Source organism: Capricornis sumatraensis, chromosome 6 (assembly GCF_032405125.1).
Source record: "Capricornis sumatraensis isolate serow.1 chromosome 6, serow.2, whole genome shotgun sequence".
Lineage (NCBI taxonomy): Eukaryota > Metazoa > Chordata > Mammalia > Artiodactyla > Bovidae > Capricornis > Capricornis sumatraensis.
This window is the reverse complement of record NC_091074.1, coordinates 58,837,230-58,851,941: the sequence shown is the minus strand read 5'-3', so window position 1 is coordinate 58,851,941 and position 14,712 is coordinate 58,837,230. Positions and strand designations below refer to the sequence as shown.

The 14,712-nt window shown below is 39.6% G+C and overlaps 1 protein-coding gene across 1 annotated transcript in view; it reads right to left on the bottom strand.

Annotated features, from left to right (window-relative positions):
• Positions 1 to 5,491: 5,491 nt before the first annotated feature.
• The window catches only part of RORB (RAR related orphan receptor B), a 52,571-nt gene continuing 43,350 nt past the window's right edge, over positions 5,492 to 14,712 (bottom strand). Inside the window, exon 10 of the mRNA XM_068974011.1 lies at positions 5,492 to 5,647. Coding sequence (XP_068830112.1) covers positions 5,492 to 5,647 — 156 coding nt within the window. The remainder of the gene's footprint in view (positions 5,648 to 14,712) is intronic.

The following is a 14,712-nucleotide window of genomic DNA, read 5'->3' as shown; positions in this document are numbered from 1 at the left end:
CCACAAGCATATATTAAAAGTAATTACATCTGAAAAAATATTTTTATTTTCCTCTACATTTCTACAATACATACTCAATTTTCTATAGGTGTAGTTTTCATTCCTCTGTGTGTGTGTGTGTGTGTGAATCAGATGAAGCAGACGGTACTGTGCTTGGGGGTGTGGTCCGGAGCTTCTCTGACATACCTAGTGTGTGTGTGTGTGTGTTCAGTCATGACCCAGGCAGGTATATGCCCTCCATCAGCCACTGCCTAAAGAGTATGGTTTAACAGAAGGATCACGCTGCCCAGTGGGGGTGCACATCCCCTGCGCTTCCCCCAACTGGGTTTATTCAATCTCAGTAAACTTGTGCTTTATTTTTGGCCATAAGAACAATCACTGAGCTGCTCTGTCTGCTCCACTGGAGGTCGTGCTTACAGTCATGCAGGAGGCAAAGATTACTATGGCCAATTTGCTTCGGAGGAATTTCAACAGCTAAGGAAAAAAGTGCACAAACAGACAACCCCTATTCGCTGCAAAAAAATCCGTGGTCCCTCACTTCAGAACAATGGAGGACTATGTTATTGTGACTGTGGAATAAATTCTTTAGACACAACCAAGGGAAAAATAAGAACTTGCAGATTATGAAACCGTACATTTAAAGAAACACACCAAGACTCAAAAGCATAAAAATTGTGCATTGGACTTTCAGAAACAGAAAGTGGCAAGAAATCTAATCACCTGACTCTATGAAGCTGAAAGTTTGGGCAAAACAGTGTCTTTTATAAGCCATCATGAAATTATTTTCATTTTCAGATTTGTTTGCCACTTTTAAAGCTGACCTCTTACTATATCCTCTAGTCAAATATGGAAACCAAATTGTCACAAGAGCAAGACCTCTTGCCCCTGAACCTGGTCAGACTTGCTCCAGTCAGATAGGCCCCAAGATTGGATTTCCAGGGACTGTGACCACTTTCTGCCCCGAGACATGTTTGTTTGGTCTGCACTAAGCCTTGAATCAACTGACATTTACGACTCAAGAGATTGCATAAGATTTAGAAACTAGCAATATTTCAGCTTTAGCTGACTCTTGGATGCCCCTTTTCATTGGGGCATTTCCTTGCTAGCTTCCCACCAGACTGCTTCACTCATTTGCATCAACTCCCTGGCCCTCTTAGACTGTTGAATTTTTAAACTTAGCTTTAAACAAACATGTTTCTCTGGTCCTGAGATACTCCCCTACCAACAACCCCAAAAGGATGCCAACTCTTGTCTAAAGACACACGTGGCTGCCCATATCAGATTGCTGTTTGGATTAGCAGTTGGGAACAGAAAATCAAATACCACTTCATCTAAAGCAGATGGTGGGACTTCCGCTCTCGTTAGAGGGGACTCTGTGCAAACCGTCACTACAGATGCACACTTTCAAGTTATTGCTGTTCTCTTAAACGGTGGTTCTGTCAGGGCACAGATGCCCTTGTCTGAACTTGCTGCCACTTGTAGTAGCTTCGAGAGAGAAAGGAATCAGGAAAATGTTATTTCTTCTAATTTCCAATAGCAGTAGAATTTTTCCTTGCTTCTATGATAAATGGAAACAGAATATAGAACAAAACTGACATAATTTGCATCTGACTGATGGCTCTGAAAAAAGCTGTTAAGTTGTGTCCTTCGGACATAAGAATTGCTTTTGCAGTCAAGTCTGGTACACAGGGGACTGGAGGGAGTGAGCGTGAATTGACTATCCATGTGCAAGGTTTTCTTCAAGCAGTTTAGCTTGACTGCTGGGAAGTTGTGTGTGGAGCAGGCAGCTGTGATAGGACATGAACTAATGCCTCCTGGAACCTACTGTTAATATCCAGAGTCTCTTAGATTCTATCAAAGAAATCTGATTACCTAAGAGACCTCTGTATTGTCTGTTTTTACCTACCCAGTGGTTCAGGGTCCTGAAGACACTTTTAAAACAAGGGAAATCCAGAAAGGGTATGTTTGTCAACTACATCTCCACCCTCAGTTTTTCAATCTTTGGGGGGTAAAAGAGCTGCAGAAAAAGGAATACAAAGAGGACCAGAGTCACAGACAGCTGGGCTTGAGATGAGATGTTAGGCCAGATGTGGAATTCCTTATTCTCCTATGTTCCCTCCAAAACTTGCCTTTCTTTTCACAGACCACAAGTCACCTCCCTTGTCAAGTGGTGAATGCCACTGACTTGTATAGGACTTGTATAGGAAGCCTGGGTTCTCTGGGAGATACATATTCCTATAAACGGGGCAACTGGATCATTTGACTTTTAGGAGATTTTAGAAAATGAAGCTAAGTTGTTACTCATGAGCAATTTTTCAGCAAGTCCAAACATAGAAGTAAATTCAGCTTACAGCATGAAGTTACCCCTCGTTGGTCTGAAAGCCTTGTCAGAGTGGTTCTCTCACTGGCATATTTAATTTGTGCCATTTATATTTTGTGGTCATTTTCCTGTTTTTTGTCCCCCTCCTTCTTGGTGTACCTTTTTAAAAAACAAAACAAAACAAAACATCCCTGAGTGGATACAGTGCAACATCTGCATCAAGCAGTGATTGTCATTTACGAAGCATGACGTGAGAAGTACAGATCCTGGGTCCTTTCTTCCGGTGCCCACCTTACTATGAATGTGTTGCAAACACTTGTGAGTCTTCATGGGGAAGGGACAAAGGTTGCATGTGGTCAAGAAAGTTGTTAACCAAAATTTCAAAATACCTCCAGAGGTAGTCACAGGAGACATTCAAAGGGCAGCTTTTAAAGGTACTTTGTTACCACTGAACACATGACTTGGCTGTCTTTCAAGGGACAGATTTGGCAACTGTGGCAAAAATTGGAAATCTCTTTTCTCAACTGCAAGGGGCTGATCGTGTACTGGTTTCCACTGTTTTGTTCTGGTTCAGTTGTTAGCTGTTTCCTGTCCCCTAGCTTCAAAAGGTTCATGCCGTCCCAGTGAAATGATTGCACCAGTGGAAACAACACAAATTCAAATCTAGGACCTCCTGAGGCAGTGTGGGGAACAATCTTTTTCCTACATCACCCATGGGACAAGGGAGGGAAAATTCTCAGTCACTTCATCAATTGAGTCAATTTAAATCCTCTAAGGTAAATTGGAGGAAACAAACGGTTCCCTTTGCAACTGAGCAGGAATTACAGGCTGACAATAGGAAACACCAGTCCAACTGAACAATGAAAGCAAAGTTTGACATAAGTTCAAAGCTCAAAGGGAAACGCCAAGTAGACACATTAAGCATTGCCTATCACAAGCCAATCATAAAACATACATTGCATTTGGAAACAGCTTGGTTTAATTGAGTGCCTTCCATTACCCTGTTTTCCTAGCAATCAGTAAAGTAATCTTTCCATTAGAAGGAAATATGACTCTTGGAATCAATTCTTTATACAAAGAGCTAACAGGAGTGACATTTACACCAAAAAGAACTGAGTCCCTGTAGCAGCATAATAAGCAGTCTACAGCTGTCTTCTTAGACACTGAAGGTAATTTGGTTCAGTGTAGTTAAATTAATTGAATATAACAGTAGTTGAGAAAGGGATTCATTATTTTAAAGCCTTTTTTTCTCCATTGGTTTGGAATTCATCAATCATGAGGTGGGAAAAGGCTCTGTTTTCTAAAAGACAAGATGAACACTACTGTTTGATCATCAGTGAGCAGTGCCGTGGCATCATGGAGACGGCTGTCAACCATCCAGCTTCAGGAGAGCATAAGATTAAAAAAAATCAGTTTCCACTGATGGAAACTTCACAAAGCAGGTGTGCATTTGTGTGTGTGTATGTGTGTGTGTGTGTGTGAGTATTAGCAAGATAAGGGAAGGTCTTCTTGAGTTGATGGCCAGGCTACACTTACAGATCATAATTTTCCCTGTCTTATACACAAAGCTCCTCTCTAGATCCCTTTTAAAAACTCTTGTTTGGGACCAAATGAGACTAAAGGCACAAGGCCTCCAGAACACAAGCAGAACAAGCTCCTGATTGGAGGGCAAGTGGAGAAGTGAGATCTTGTATTAGGAAATCCAAGTTGTCTAATCCTGATCTCAACTCTGGCATTTTGTACTTTTAAAAGTTGCTAAAAGAATAACCCCAGGGTAGATGGATGATGCAATTTCAAACGGCACCAGAAAGAGTTTTGGCTTTGGGGTGCATTCGTTCTGTAGAATAACACAGATCTTTTTATTTTAATCTATCAAGGTTTTACTTTATTTTTTTAATATGGCATTTTGGAGTTGAAAAAATTAGAGGTCCCAGACTAGAAGAACATAGAAAGTCCTGCCTCCCCCTTTATTTATTGCTCCTTTTTTTCTAACAAACTTGTTAAAGAGAATGAACATAAAGAACTACTTCTTTGCTTTGTATATTCTCTTTCTACTTCTTTGCAAAAGAGATAAAAATGTTTACATGAAATGGTATAAGGACCCTGGGTTCTGATTTACTCTTTTACTCCAATTTTTTTTAGAAAAAATTGCTGGTGGTCATAATCTACCGACTGTATTTCTCTGTTGATACAATAAGCACCAAAATCAAGTTTCTCTCACAACTTGAAATTCAAAGAAAAAAAGGTGGTTTTTGTGTCCTGGTGAAAAAATAGGAAATATATGTTGTTTGGTCAAAAGGCCCTGGACTCCACAATGTTTTCTGTGGCCTAATTCTTAAAACAGGAAAATGGCTCCAAATAGTTAATTTTTTTTTTTTTTCTATATGTACCATTTTGACAAGGCTTTGATGTCTTTGATCGAAACAGAGTTTTTCTACAGAGGTCATGCGTTATATTTATTCCTTTATCAACTTATTTCTGAATTGATACCATTCTGCTATTAACTGCAGATGAAAACTCTGGCTGAAAAAACAAAATCCTGATTGTCTAACATAAAGGTAACATATAACACAGAAGGTAAATAACGTAAGAGAGCCTGACTGAACCTCCTTTGCCAGTAGGTATGATATTTTAAGCCACAGTGCATGTGTGTGTATAAGTAATAGTCATATCTAATATTCTCAGATATTATATACTTATCACATACCTGCACAGTGCTTTCCAAGACAGCTACAAATTTATACATGCATCGCCTATCTAAAAACATAGAAATCAGTAAGCCTATTAAGTGGAATTTTCTTAAATTATATTTGAACAATCAACAGGAAAAGTAATCATGTAAAGTACTGCTCTGTTCTTGTATATATCTACAATAAAATTCTATAAACAGTTGTTTCCCCAAACATACCTGAATAAAATTAAAAAAAGATAACACCCAGTGTCCTATATTTGTATATTTATGGTCATTTCAAAAACAAACAAACAAATAAAAGAGCCCCACTCAGGTGCATATTTACATTCTTCAAACTGTAGCGGTGAAAAATAATTCTATTAAGTGCAGGACATTCCTAATGTTGCAGTAGTGACATTTTCCTTAAGTCTTCATGAACACATTGCTTTTGTCTTAATGGTGATGCATTCCACGACTATGAGACAGTTCGCTTGTCGCCTTCATTTGCAGACGGTGGCACAGTCAGGATTAAAGAGCTCCTTGTATAACGGAGGAAAGAGTGTATTCACTATGTCTGGATGCGATTGCTTAAATACCTGCAGCTTCTCCCCGTGCAAGTTGCAAACTGCTGTGATGGTTGGTATCTTGGCTATTAGCTGCAGAATGGAGAGACAGGGAAGGAGACAAAGAGGGAAGCTCATTAGTGCTCTGTCTCCTGAATCAGTGTCCTCCCTGGCCCCAGATGAAGGGAACCGACTTTGGAAAAAGCTGTTCAAAAAGAAAGAAGGCTCACTTTCAGCTTCTCCTTTAGAACAAAACAAAACAAAACACCTTCCTCCCCCACTCTCTAAAGAGAAAATAAAGAGCAGGAAAGAAAGCAGGACCAAGCTTCCTAGTTCATTGTTCTTATAGAAAGTATGCATGGAAGGGAGTTTAGTCTAATCATTAGGAGGAGGTGCTGGCCGGGCAGGCTGACTAAGTTGGAATCCTGGTTCTAAAGTAGCTAAATGGCTATATGTCTGTGACACCCTCTATGTCTCAGTTTTCTCATTTGTAAAATGGACTTACTCGTAGCATCTATTTCATTGAGTTGTTGTATAAACCAAGTGATGAAATTAATATGAAAGTGCTAACAATACTGTAGGCATGAAACACAATTAGCTAATATCCTTATCTACCATTTCCCATAGATTTTTATAACATGAATACCATTTCCCATAGATTTTTATAACATGAATATCAGATTTTTAGTTTTGGAAGATGACAGTGTTAGAAAGGTATAACATCAATCATATGAGGTGTAATTCACAATGCTCTGGACTGCTCTGCTGTCCAGTCACTAGCTTGCCACTATCTCTCTAATCCTTTCCCATTTTAATGCATAAAATGAAACCTATATTTAATTAAGGGAGAATTTCGGAGGTCACTGGCACTCAGCTTCCTTGGGGAGGTGTTTTAAAAAGTCATGGGAGAACATCCACTTATTATTATTATTTTTTAGAACATCCACTTATTATTATTTTTTTTAGAACATCCACTTATAACTGTTAGGTTTTGATATGTTAGTGTCATGTAAGATATAATTTTTTAAATTTAAATACCCAGAAGACAGTGTTTTAATAATTTAAAATACCCACAGTTTGTTAAACACTATATATGTCATCAGGTTCTGGACAATTCTAGCTTTTAACACACTTATAATTCTGAAACACTTAGAATCCATCATTTAGTGTCAAAATTGCTTAAAACCAAGTATCATTGTGATCAAATTGCTGTGGGAATAATAAATACTCTCATATAGATAATACTTTTACAAAAGATAAGCTTGATAGTTCATATAGTTGACCAAAGGTACACTTGAAAGCAATGATGAAATAAAATAAACCCATCTAATCACCAATTAGGCTCACTGCTCTCCCTACTCTATTCAATAATAAGAAACCATTTCAGCCTTTGAAGTAAAGGAGGAAATAGATAATTACTTACTTTGTGACTTTTCAAAATCAGAAATTTCCACTCTTTCATTAACTTTCCTTTTAACAACTAATGACTATATAACCACACTATGAGCCATTTAAAAATAGCACCAGGATTAGAGCTGTTGACATATTCATTAAAGGGATCTAGAACACACAAAGAAGTCTGGGGTTCAGAATTTTCAGTTCACTGCTATTTAATCACAGGGACAGAAATGAAAAAAAAAAAACAAAACTGTAGAATCTTTACAGAATGGATGTTAAGTTTTAGATTAAGAATCAGGACTTTTCAACGTTGTGAGGTACTTAAACTGGTAGCAGACACTTCTATTAGACACCAGAATTCACAAAACAGTAGTGTTATTGCTTATAATCTATGTGGGGAGACAGATGAATATGACCACACAGTCAAAAGCAGACCGAAAAACTGTGGCGAGTGCCATGGAGGAACGATGCTAGGACAAGTGGTACATAATAGGATGCTCTGACTTCTTTAAGGTAGGCACTTCTGAGAAAGGACCATTTAAGCTGGGCTCTGAAGGGAGAGAGAGCTAACCAGATGCTGGGGCTCGGGGGTGTATAATATGTTCCAGGATCATATGCGGTATTAGAACTAAAAGAGGTTTAGTGTCCCTGGAGCAGTGGGTGAGCATGTTCAAGGATAAAGCTGGGGAGGCTGCACAGTCAGGTTATGCTAGGTCTCACGGTCTCTGTTAAGGTCTTTGGAAGAATTTTAAGAACGATGATCAGAATCCCATTCTGAAAGATCTGATTTGAATCCTGGTGGAAAGCAGTGTCTTTTCTATATTTTCATAGGTGAAGAGTGTACAAATGTCCACTAACTAGAGTCCCTTGGGAAATTATTCAAGCTTTCTTAACCAGCTGGTTCACACAGAAGGAGACTAACAATTTCGGAAAACTTCTTGCACATTACAATTCTCCCTGAAATAGCTACTGAATGCATAGAGGCTTTGAAAGCTTTCTATAATCATCTGCAGTTGAATTGATGGTGTGCAGAGTTCCTAAAACACCCAGATGCAACGCTGTAATGCTTGTCAATCTTTGGTGTGCACAAGAATTGCTGGGGTGCTTCCTAAAAATGCAGATTACTGCAATCCACTTGTAGGGATTCTGTTTCATGAAACCTAGGTGTGGAGCTTGGATTTAATGTTTGAAATACATATCCTGAGGATACTGGTGCACTGGGTCCATAGAAGAGACTTTGAGAAGAACTGTTAAGAGATTCAAATCTTATAAATTTACAGCTGTTTTTTAAAAGTGACAAATTCTTTATCATGTAAGAAATAGTCCTGGTAACTGAGTGTCAAGTTAACTTCTTTTCTGGAGGCTGATCAGAAATGATCATATCTAGAGAGGGAAGGTTTCATTTGCTTGGTTCTATTAGTTTGGTGAGAGACAAGTAATGAAATTTCTCGAGTTCCCTATGAAACACAAATACTACATAAAGAGGATTAGTCTAGTGATAAAAATATGGGCTTTCAATGAGCCTGACTGTCTGCATTTGAATCCCTGACTTGCTCTTTACAGTTGTATAATCTTGGACAAGTCACTTAACCTATTAGCTTCCTTATCTGTCAGATGACAATTATGACAGTCCCTACCTGAGAGAGTTGTTGGGAGGGTTAAGTGAGTCAATACAAGCCATCTATGACAGTAAAGCTTCCCTCAAGGAGAGAAATAGTCAAGGTCATGTTTGTTCAGCCAAATAACACAGAGGACAAGAAACCAGCTTAGCCCCTAAACAAGCACCAAAATTGATTCTCTGTGTATTGTATGTTTGCTTCCTAGATGGCTCAGCAGTAAAGACTCTATCTGCAATATAGGAGACGCAGGAGATGCAGGTTTGATCCCTGGGTCAGGAAGATCCCCTGGAGGAGGAAATGGCAACTCACTCCAGTATTTTTGCCAGGATAATCCCACAGACAGAGGAGCCTGGTGGGCTATAGTCCACGGGGTTGCAAAGACTCGGGCATGACAAGTGACTGAGAACACACACACATATTGTGTGTTGAGGTTTCCCCAGGAGGCTCAGTAGTTAAGAATCCTCCTGCCGATGCAGAAGATACAGGAGAAGTGGGTTCAAACCCTGGGTTGAGAAGATATTACTCAGCTGGGAAACTCAGCTGTACTGCAGCTGGGAAACCCCCATGTCAAAAGGAGCTCAGAGAAGCCTCAGCAGTAGTTGAAGGCTCAACAACTTTTTAAATAGCTGGGGTGGTGATCTAGAAGCACTTGGAGATGGAAGGGGTAGTTGATTTCAAATCATCATGAGATTTCATCATGTTTAAATAATCCCCATGGCAGGAGTAGACAGAGGGTCTAGAAAAAGGCATTTTCACACTCATTTACTCATCTCACTCTCTTATGATAAACATTGCTTGTAAGAAAGAAGCCTCAGCTTATACCTACAGGGGTCTATAAGAAGAAAAATAGCTGCTTGAGAATAGATAATAATCCTATGCTTCTTTCCAGAGGGTGGTTTTATGAGAAAACCCACAATTTTATAATTGGCACATTTGATGTTGAAAAAATGGAACATGCAAAGGTGAAAACTAGAGATCATGTGAGCTTTTAGGCCACCATGATGCCTTCCTACATGAAGCAGGACATCAACAATGGCTTGATTAAAGCAGAAGAAACCACGGAAGCGCTGATAAAGACAAGAAATATACAGTGAGGCTGCACATCCATTCGTCTTCTCCATTCACTCTTTTTGGAGTTTTTGTTTAGCTAAATCTAGATATTTGGCTCTAGACTTCCAGCACTGAATTTGAGGTATCTGTTCAGGTCACAGCCCGCTTCTGCCATCCTTACTCCATCCTGACATCCACGCCGTATGGGATGTTTTCTCTACTCTGGGAATGGCTGACTAAAGTGGAAGCGGACACTTGCTTCAGCTAGGATTGGAATCTGGAATCAGACAGAGAGCCAGAGAATTACTTTCTAAATGTACTTTCTAAATTACTTTCTAGTGACCTAAGGAGCTAAGAGCTAGCCATATTTCACCAAGACCAAGGAAGCAGAGAAAACTGGTATTCAGAGAGGGAGAAGAAGAAAGCGGATACCTAAAGAGAGAGAAACTCGTGGGATGAAAAATTCTGAAGGCTTCTCAATTTCTTGTCCCAGCATTTCCTGAATGGGGGCTGGATTTCTGACCTTAGGTTCCATGAGATTTTAGTTTTATTATTTTCTTCTTGCTTTTCCTAGCGGGAGTTGGTTCTTGTTCCTTGTAACCCAAGAGTCCTAACCAGTACATCAACTTGCAACTTCGTAAGTGGGGAGCCTCTCTTCTGGAACTTGCCTGGTGGTCCAGTGGTTTAAGGCTCAGAGCTTCCATGGCAGGGGGCACAGGTTCCATCCTTGGTCAGGGAACTAACATACTGGATGTCTAGTGGAATAGCCAGAAAACAGACAAACAAAGAACACCTCTCTTCTTCTTATGGACTATTAGTCTGACAGATAATCCCTAACATTTCTGGGTGTGGGACCTATAGTGTATGCCAGCAAACTATAAATGACTAACATGAGGTGAAACAATCTGATCTCTCTCGGGGATTCCTCAAGGAGACTTTCCACTCACGGGCCAAGGCTGTGTATTATTTTTTGCTCCCTCCCCTGCATCTGGCACCCAATACCCACTCATTATACATGTAGGTTGAAGCAGAAAACTCTTCCCTAAGAAAGCTATTTCTTGAGAATTGATTTGGAATTAAAAATCTTGGATGATCTGTTGAACTGTTTTCTGTAATCTTGCCTCTTCTTGCATTATTTTACAGGGTAGATCCTACTGGGCGAAACCTGAGCAGGGCTTCTGGGGTGCCTGGTCCTAACCTGGGCAGCGGTTACACTGGTATGTTAACTGCGTGATGATTCATTGAGCTAAACACTAACAAGTTAAGAACTTTCTGCTCGTATGTTGTAGTTTAAGAAAGTACGGAAAAATTAACTATAAAACAAATTCCTAACTAAATATGAAGGAGAACAGGGAGGCTCAGACCACGAGGCCACATCATCTGAGCAGGGACTCAAGTGGTGACTGGACAGACTGTGCTGTTCAAGATTAAACTGATGAATCGCAGGCCCACCTGCTAGGAATTCTAATGTGACATCTAGTGTCCTGCACAAAGAATAAGCAGGCTTCAGGCGTAAACATCCCATTGTTAATCATGACATAGTCTCTTTTGATCTTACTGAGACAGCAATGAAAATCATTGTAAATGATCCTTGGCAGTTCTCACTGATCTCTCAATCAGTGTTTGCTTGCTCCATAGACCCTACCTATGAGTCAGCACAGCTGTTTTTTTTTTTTTTTCTCTCCTAACTCTGTATCCTAATAGTGCTTACTAAAGTGAGAGTGACTAGGAGTGATTTCTTTCAGATAAAAATCTCAATTATTAACACTGTAAAGTAGGGCTGTGTAAACCTTCCCTCATATAAGCTTTTATTTAGAAACTTGCTGTTGCTACATTAGAAAAATTCCCCTCTCTGTGTTGGATAGTTTTGTTGTTCTGCCAGAAACAGAAAGCCTGATAGGAATGCTGACCCCTGGATGTGGGGTTTATAAACAGTGTATGCTTTGGGACTAGAATATCACCCTAAATTCAGTACGATAGTGCATAGAGTACTCATTTGAATCTGCAAGACCTGGAGAAATCTATTTATTCACTTATTGTAGTGGCAGAACATCTAAAGAGTCGTTAAAACTACTGCACAGGACTGAATACTGGGAGGCAAAAGAAGATGTTAGAAGGAACCTTTGTTTTTCTCTTCTAGAGTCAAAGAATGTTATACTGAAGGGACCTTAACGACCATCCAGTCCAACCTCCTTATTTAGGAGACAAAAAAAAAAGTGAAGCCCAGAGAACAGATGGGCTGCCTCCCCTAGTCATATGGGGCTTAAAAATATATGTGTATATATGCATATACATATATACATACATATACATATATATACATAGTAAGTGATAGTCACTCAGTCATGTCCAGCTCTTTGTGACCCATGGACTGTGGCCCTCCAGGTTCCTCTGTCCATGGAATTCTCCAAGAATACTGGAGTGGGTAGCTATTCCCCTCTCTAGGGGATCTTCCTGAACCACCAGTCAGATTCTTTACTGTCTGAGCCACCAGAGAAGCCCGTATATGTGTATACATGTTTAGTCGCTCAGTGGTATCTGACTGTTTGTGACCCCATGGACTGTAGCCTGCCAGCCTCCTCTGTTTATGGGATTTTCCAGACAAGAATACTGGAGTGGCTTGACATGTCCATGTTCTTCTCCATGTATTTCTTTTGTGAGCTGTAGTGAGAGTGACCAGTGTTATCTCATTTCCTCACTTCTCCAATCCGAGATCCAGCCAAATCTAACTATTATTCATGGTCTGCTTACAGCGTATGCTTTCTTATATATATATCATTGCCCCCATCACTTGGAATGCCATACTTCACCTCCCTAAACCTCTAACTTCCATCCTTTGAAACAGTATGCATTCATCAGCGATTAGTTCAAATATACTCATTTCTTGGATAAAACATTTCCCTGCGGAAAAAAAGTTTCTTCTGTCCACAGCAGCTACAACAACAGCATTTACATATTGGTTATGAATCATGTACCATGCTTATATTTGATCTCATTCAGTCCTCAAAATAACCATATGACATCAATGCTATCTTTAATCACATTTTACAAATAAGAAAACCGAGACACAGAGATTAAGTCACTTGTGCAGAATAACTAACCTAGTTCTAATGGTTCATTATATATATGGTACATATTATCATTATGATCATGAAAAGAGGAAACTAGATTATTTATTTTTACCCCAAACAAACAAAAAAATAAATAAACTGATTAATACACAGGGGTTGAGAACTTTTAGTTAATGGATTAAAATTCCTGAATTTAAAATCCTCTCCAGGTCCAAGTTTGGTCAAAAGTATAAGGCATTGCTACTTGAACTTTAATTTCAGGAAGTAGGCATGCAGAAAGTGTTTTGGAGACAGTTTTTTCAAGATGAAATCTAATAACTATGTCTGAACCCTGCACCTCACTTGAAGCTGGCTACACCTGTTCAGAGTCAAAGTGGCTGGCAGTATTAACAATCTTTGTCCTTTGCACAGAGGCAGATCCACCCTACTTACTGAGACTATAACCCAAACCACTGGACTTGAATACAGCAGTTGCATATGTGCAGTTTTCTGGAGATAAGCTTCATACTGTGTGCCCGATTGCCCAGGGGGGTCACTCTTTTAGGGGTGTCATGGAGCAAAAGAGCTCCATGGCTATGAAGGTGAAAGAAGAAATTTCTGAAAATATGAAAAGTATCTGTGATATGGAGGAATAGTTCTCCATGGATTTAAATGAAGCTGTTTATTTCTTTTGGAGAGCATGGGTTTGATGAGTGGGTGTCCCTATATGTCAATGGCACCATTGTCCTTAGAGTATGAAGGCAGTCAGGAACTCAAGAGACTTGCCTGTCCCTTCCCTTTCCCCAGCACACTTGAACCTGAGACAGACAAATGGAGTGACTATGCAAAACCACACGGTCCAGAGCAGGGAGAAACGCAAACCCAATTCTCCTTCCATTTCATGGTCCCTCCACATTCGTTCACATAGTGTTAGTCACTCAGTCATGTTCGACTCTTTGTGACCCCATGGACTGTAGCCCACCAGGCTTCCCGGTCCATGGAATTCTGCAGGCAGGAATACTGGAGTGGGTAGCCATTCCCTTCTCCAGGGAATCTTCCTGATCCAGGGAATGAACCTGGGTTTCCTGCATTGTGGGCAGATTCTTTACCCTCTGAGCCACCAGGGAAGCCCCTAGTTCACATAACATCCTATCAAATGATGACCGTTACAGCGAAAGGTCCACACAGAAACTCAATATCCACACATGACTAGTGGAAGCAATGCTTTGTCATTTGACTCCAGTGAATTTTGTATAAGAAATTATCCTTTCTAACACTTTCTCTGATTCCCAGATTTACAACATTCTCTTTCCATAAGAAAAGAACTGAATGGATTTAACTAGACTTACTGTGGTGTTCGTTTCACAACATATCAGTTCAGTTCGGTTGCTCAGTCCTGTCTGAGTCTTTGTAAGTCGGACATGACTCTTCACAACATATACAAATGTTGAATCATTATGTTATATACCTAAGCCTAATATAATGTTGTATGTTAATTATACTTAAAAAATAAAATAATTGTATACCTTTCCCACTAAAGATGGAAAAAGGAGAGTTAAGCTGACTTTACTTGGTGTTTTAATTTTTTTTTTTTTTTTTTTGCTATTACATATGTTTCATCTTCAGTTTCTCTCCTATCTACCCCCAAATACCTCGGATCACCATCAGGATACCAACCAAGTAGTAGAAAATGGAATAAGCACGAGGGTTACTGTCTTGGGGAAGTAATAATCACCATGTCACAGTGTGTTAGAATTTACGCAGTGTATATATCTCATTTGAACCTATACTTCTCTATAGGAGTAAGAAATTATAATCTTCATTTTACAGACAAAAGAACCATGGTTTTCTGATAAGAAGATGATCCCCTGAAGTGGAATAGTTTTTGTCTAACTCTGGATTTTAGGGTGGTAAATATGGGGACTAAAGTCTTTGGGGGATCCAAATGCAAGAAACATTCTTCCTGCCAACATTAACTAACCAGATGCATTTATGCATGCATGCTACACAGCAATTAGAGAGACAGATGCATATATCCACA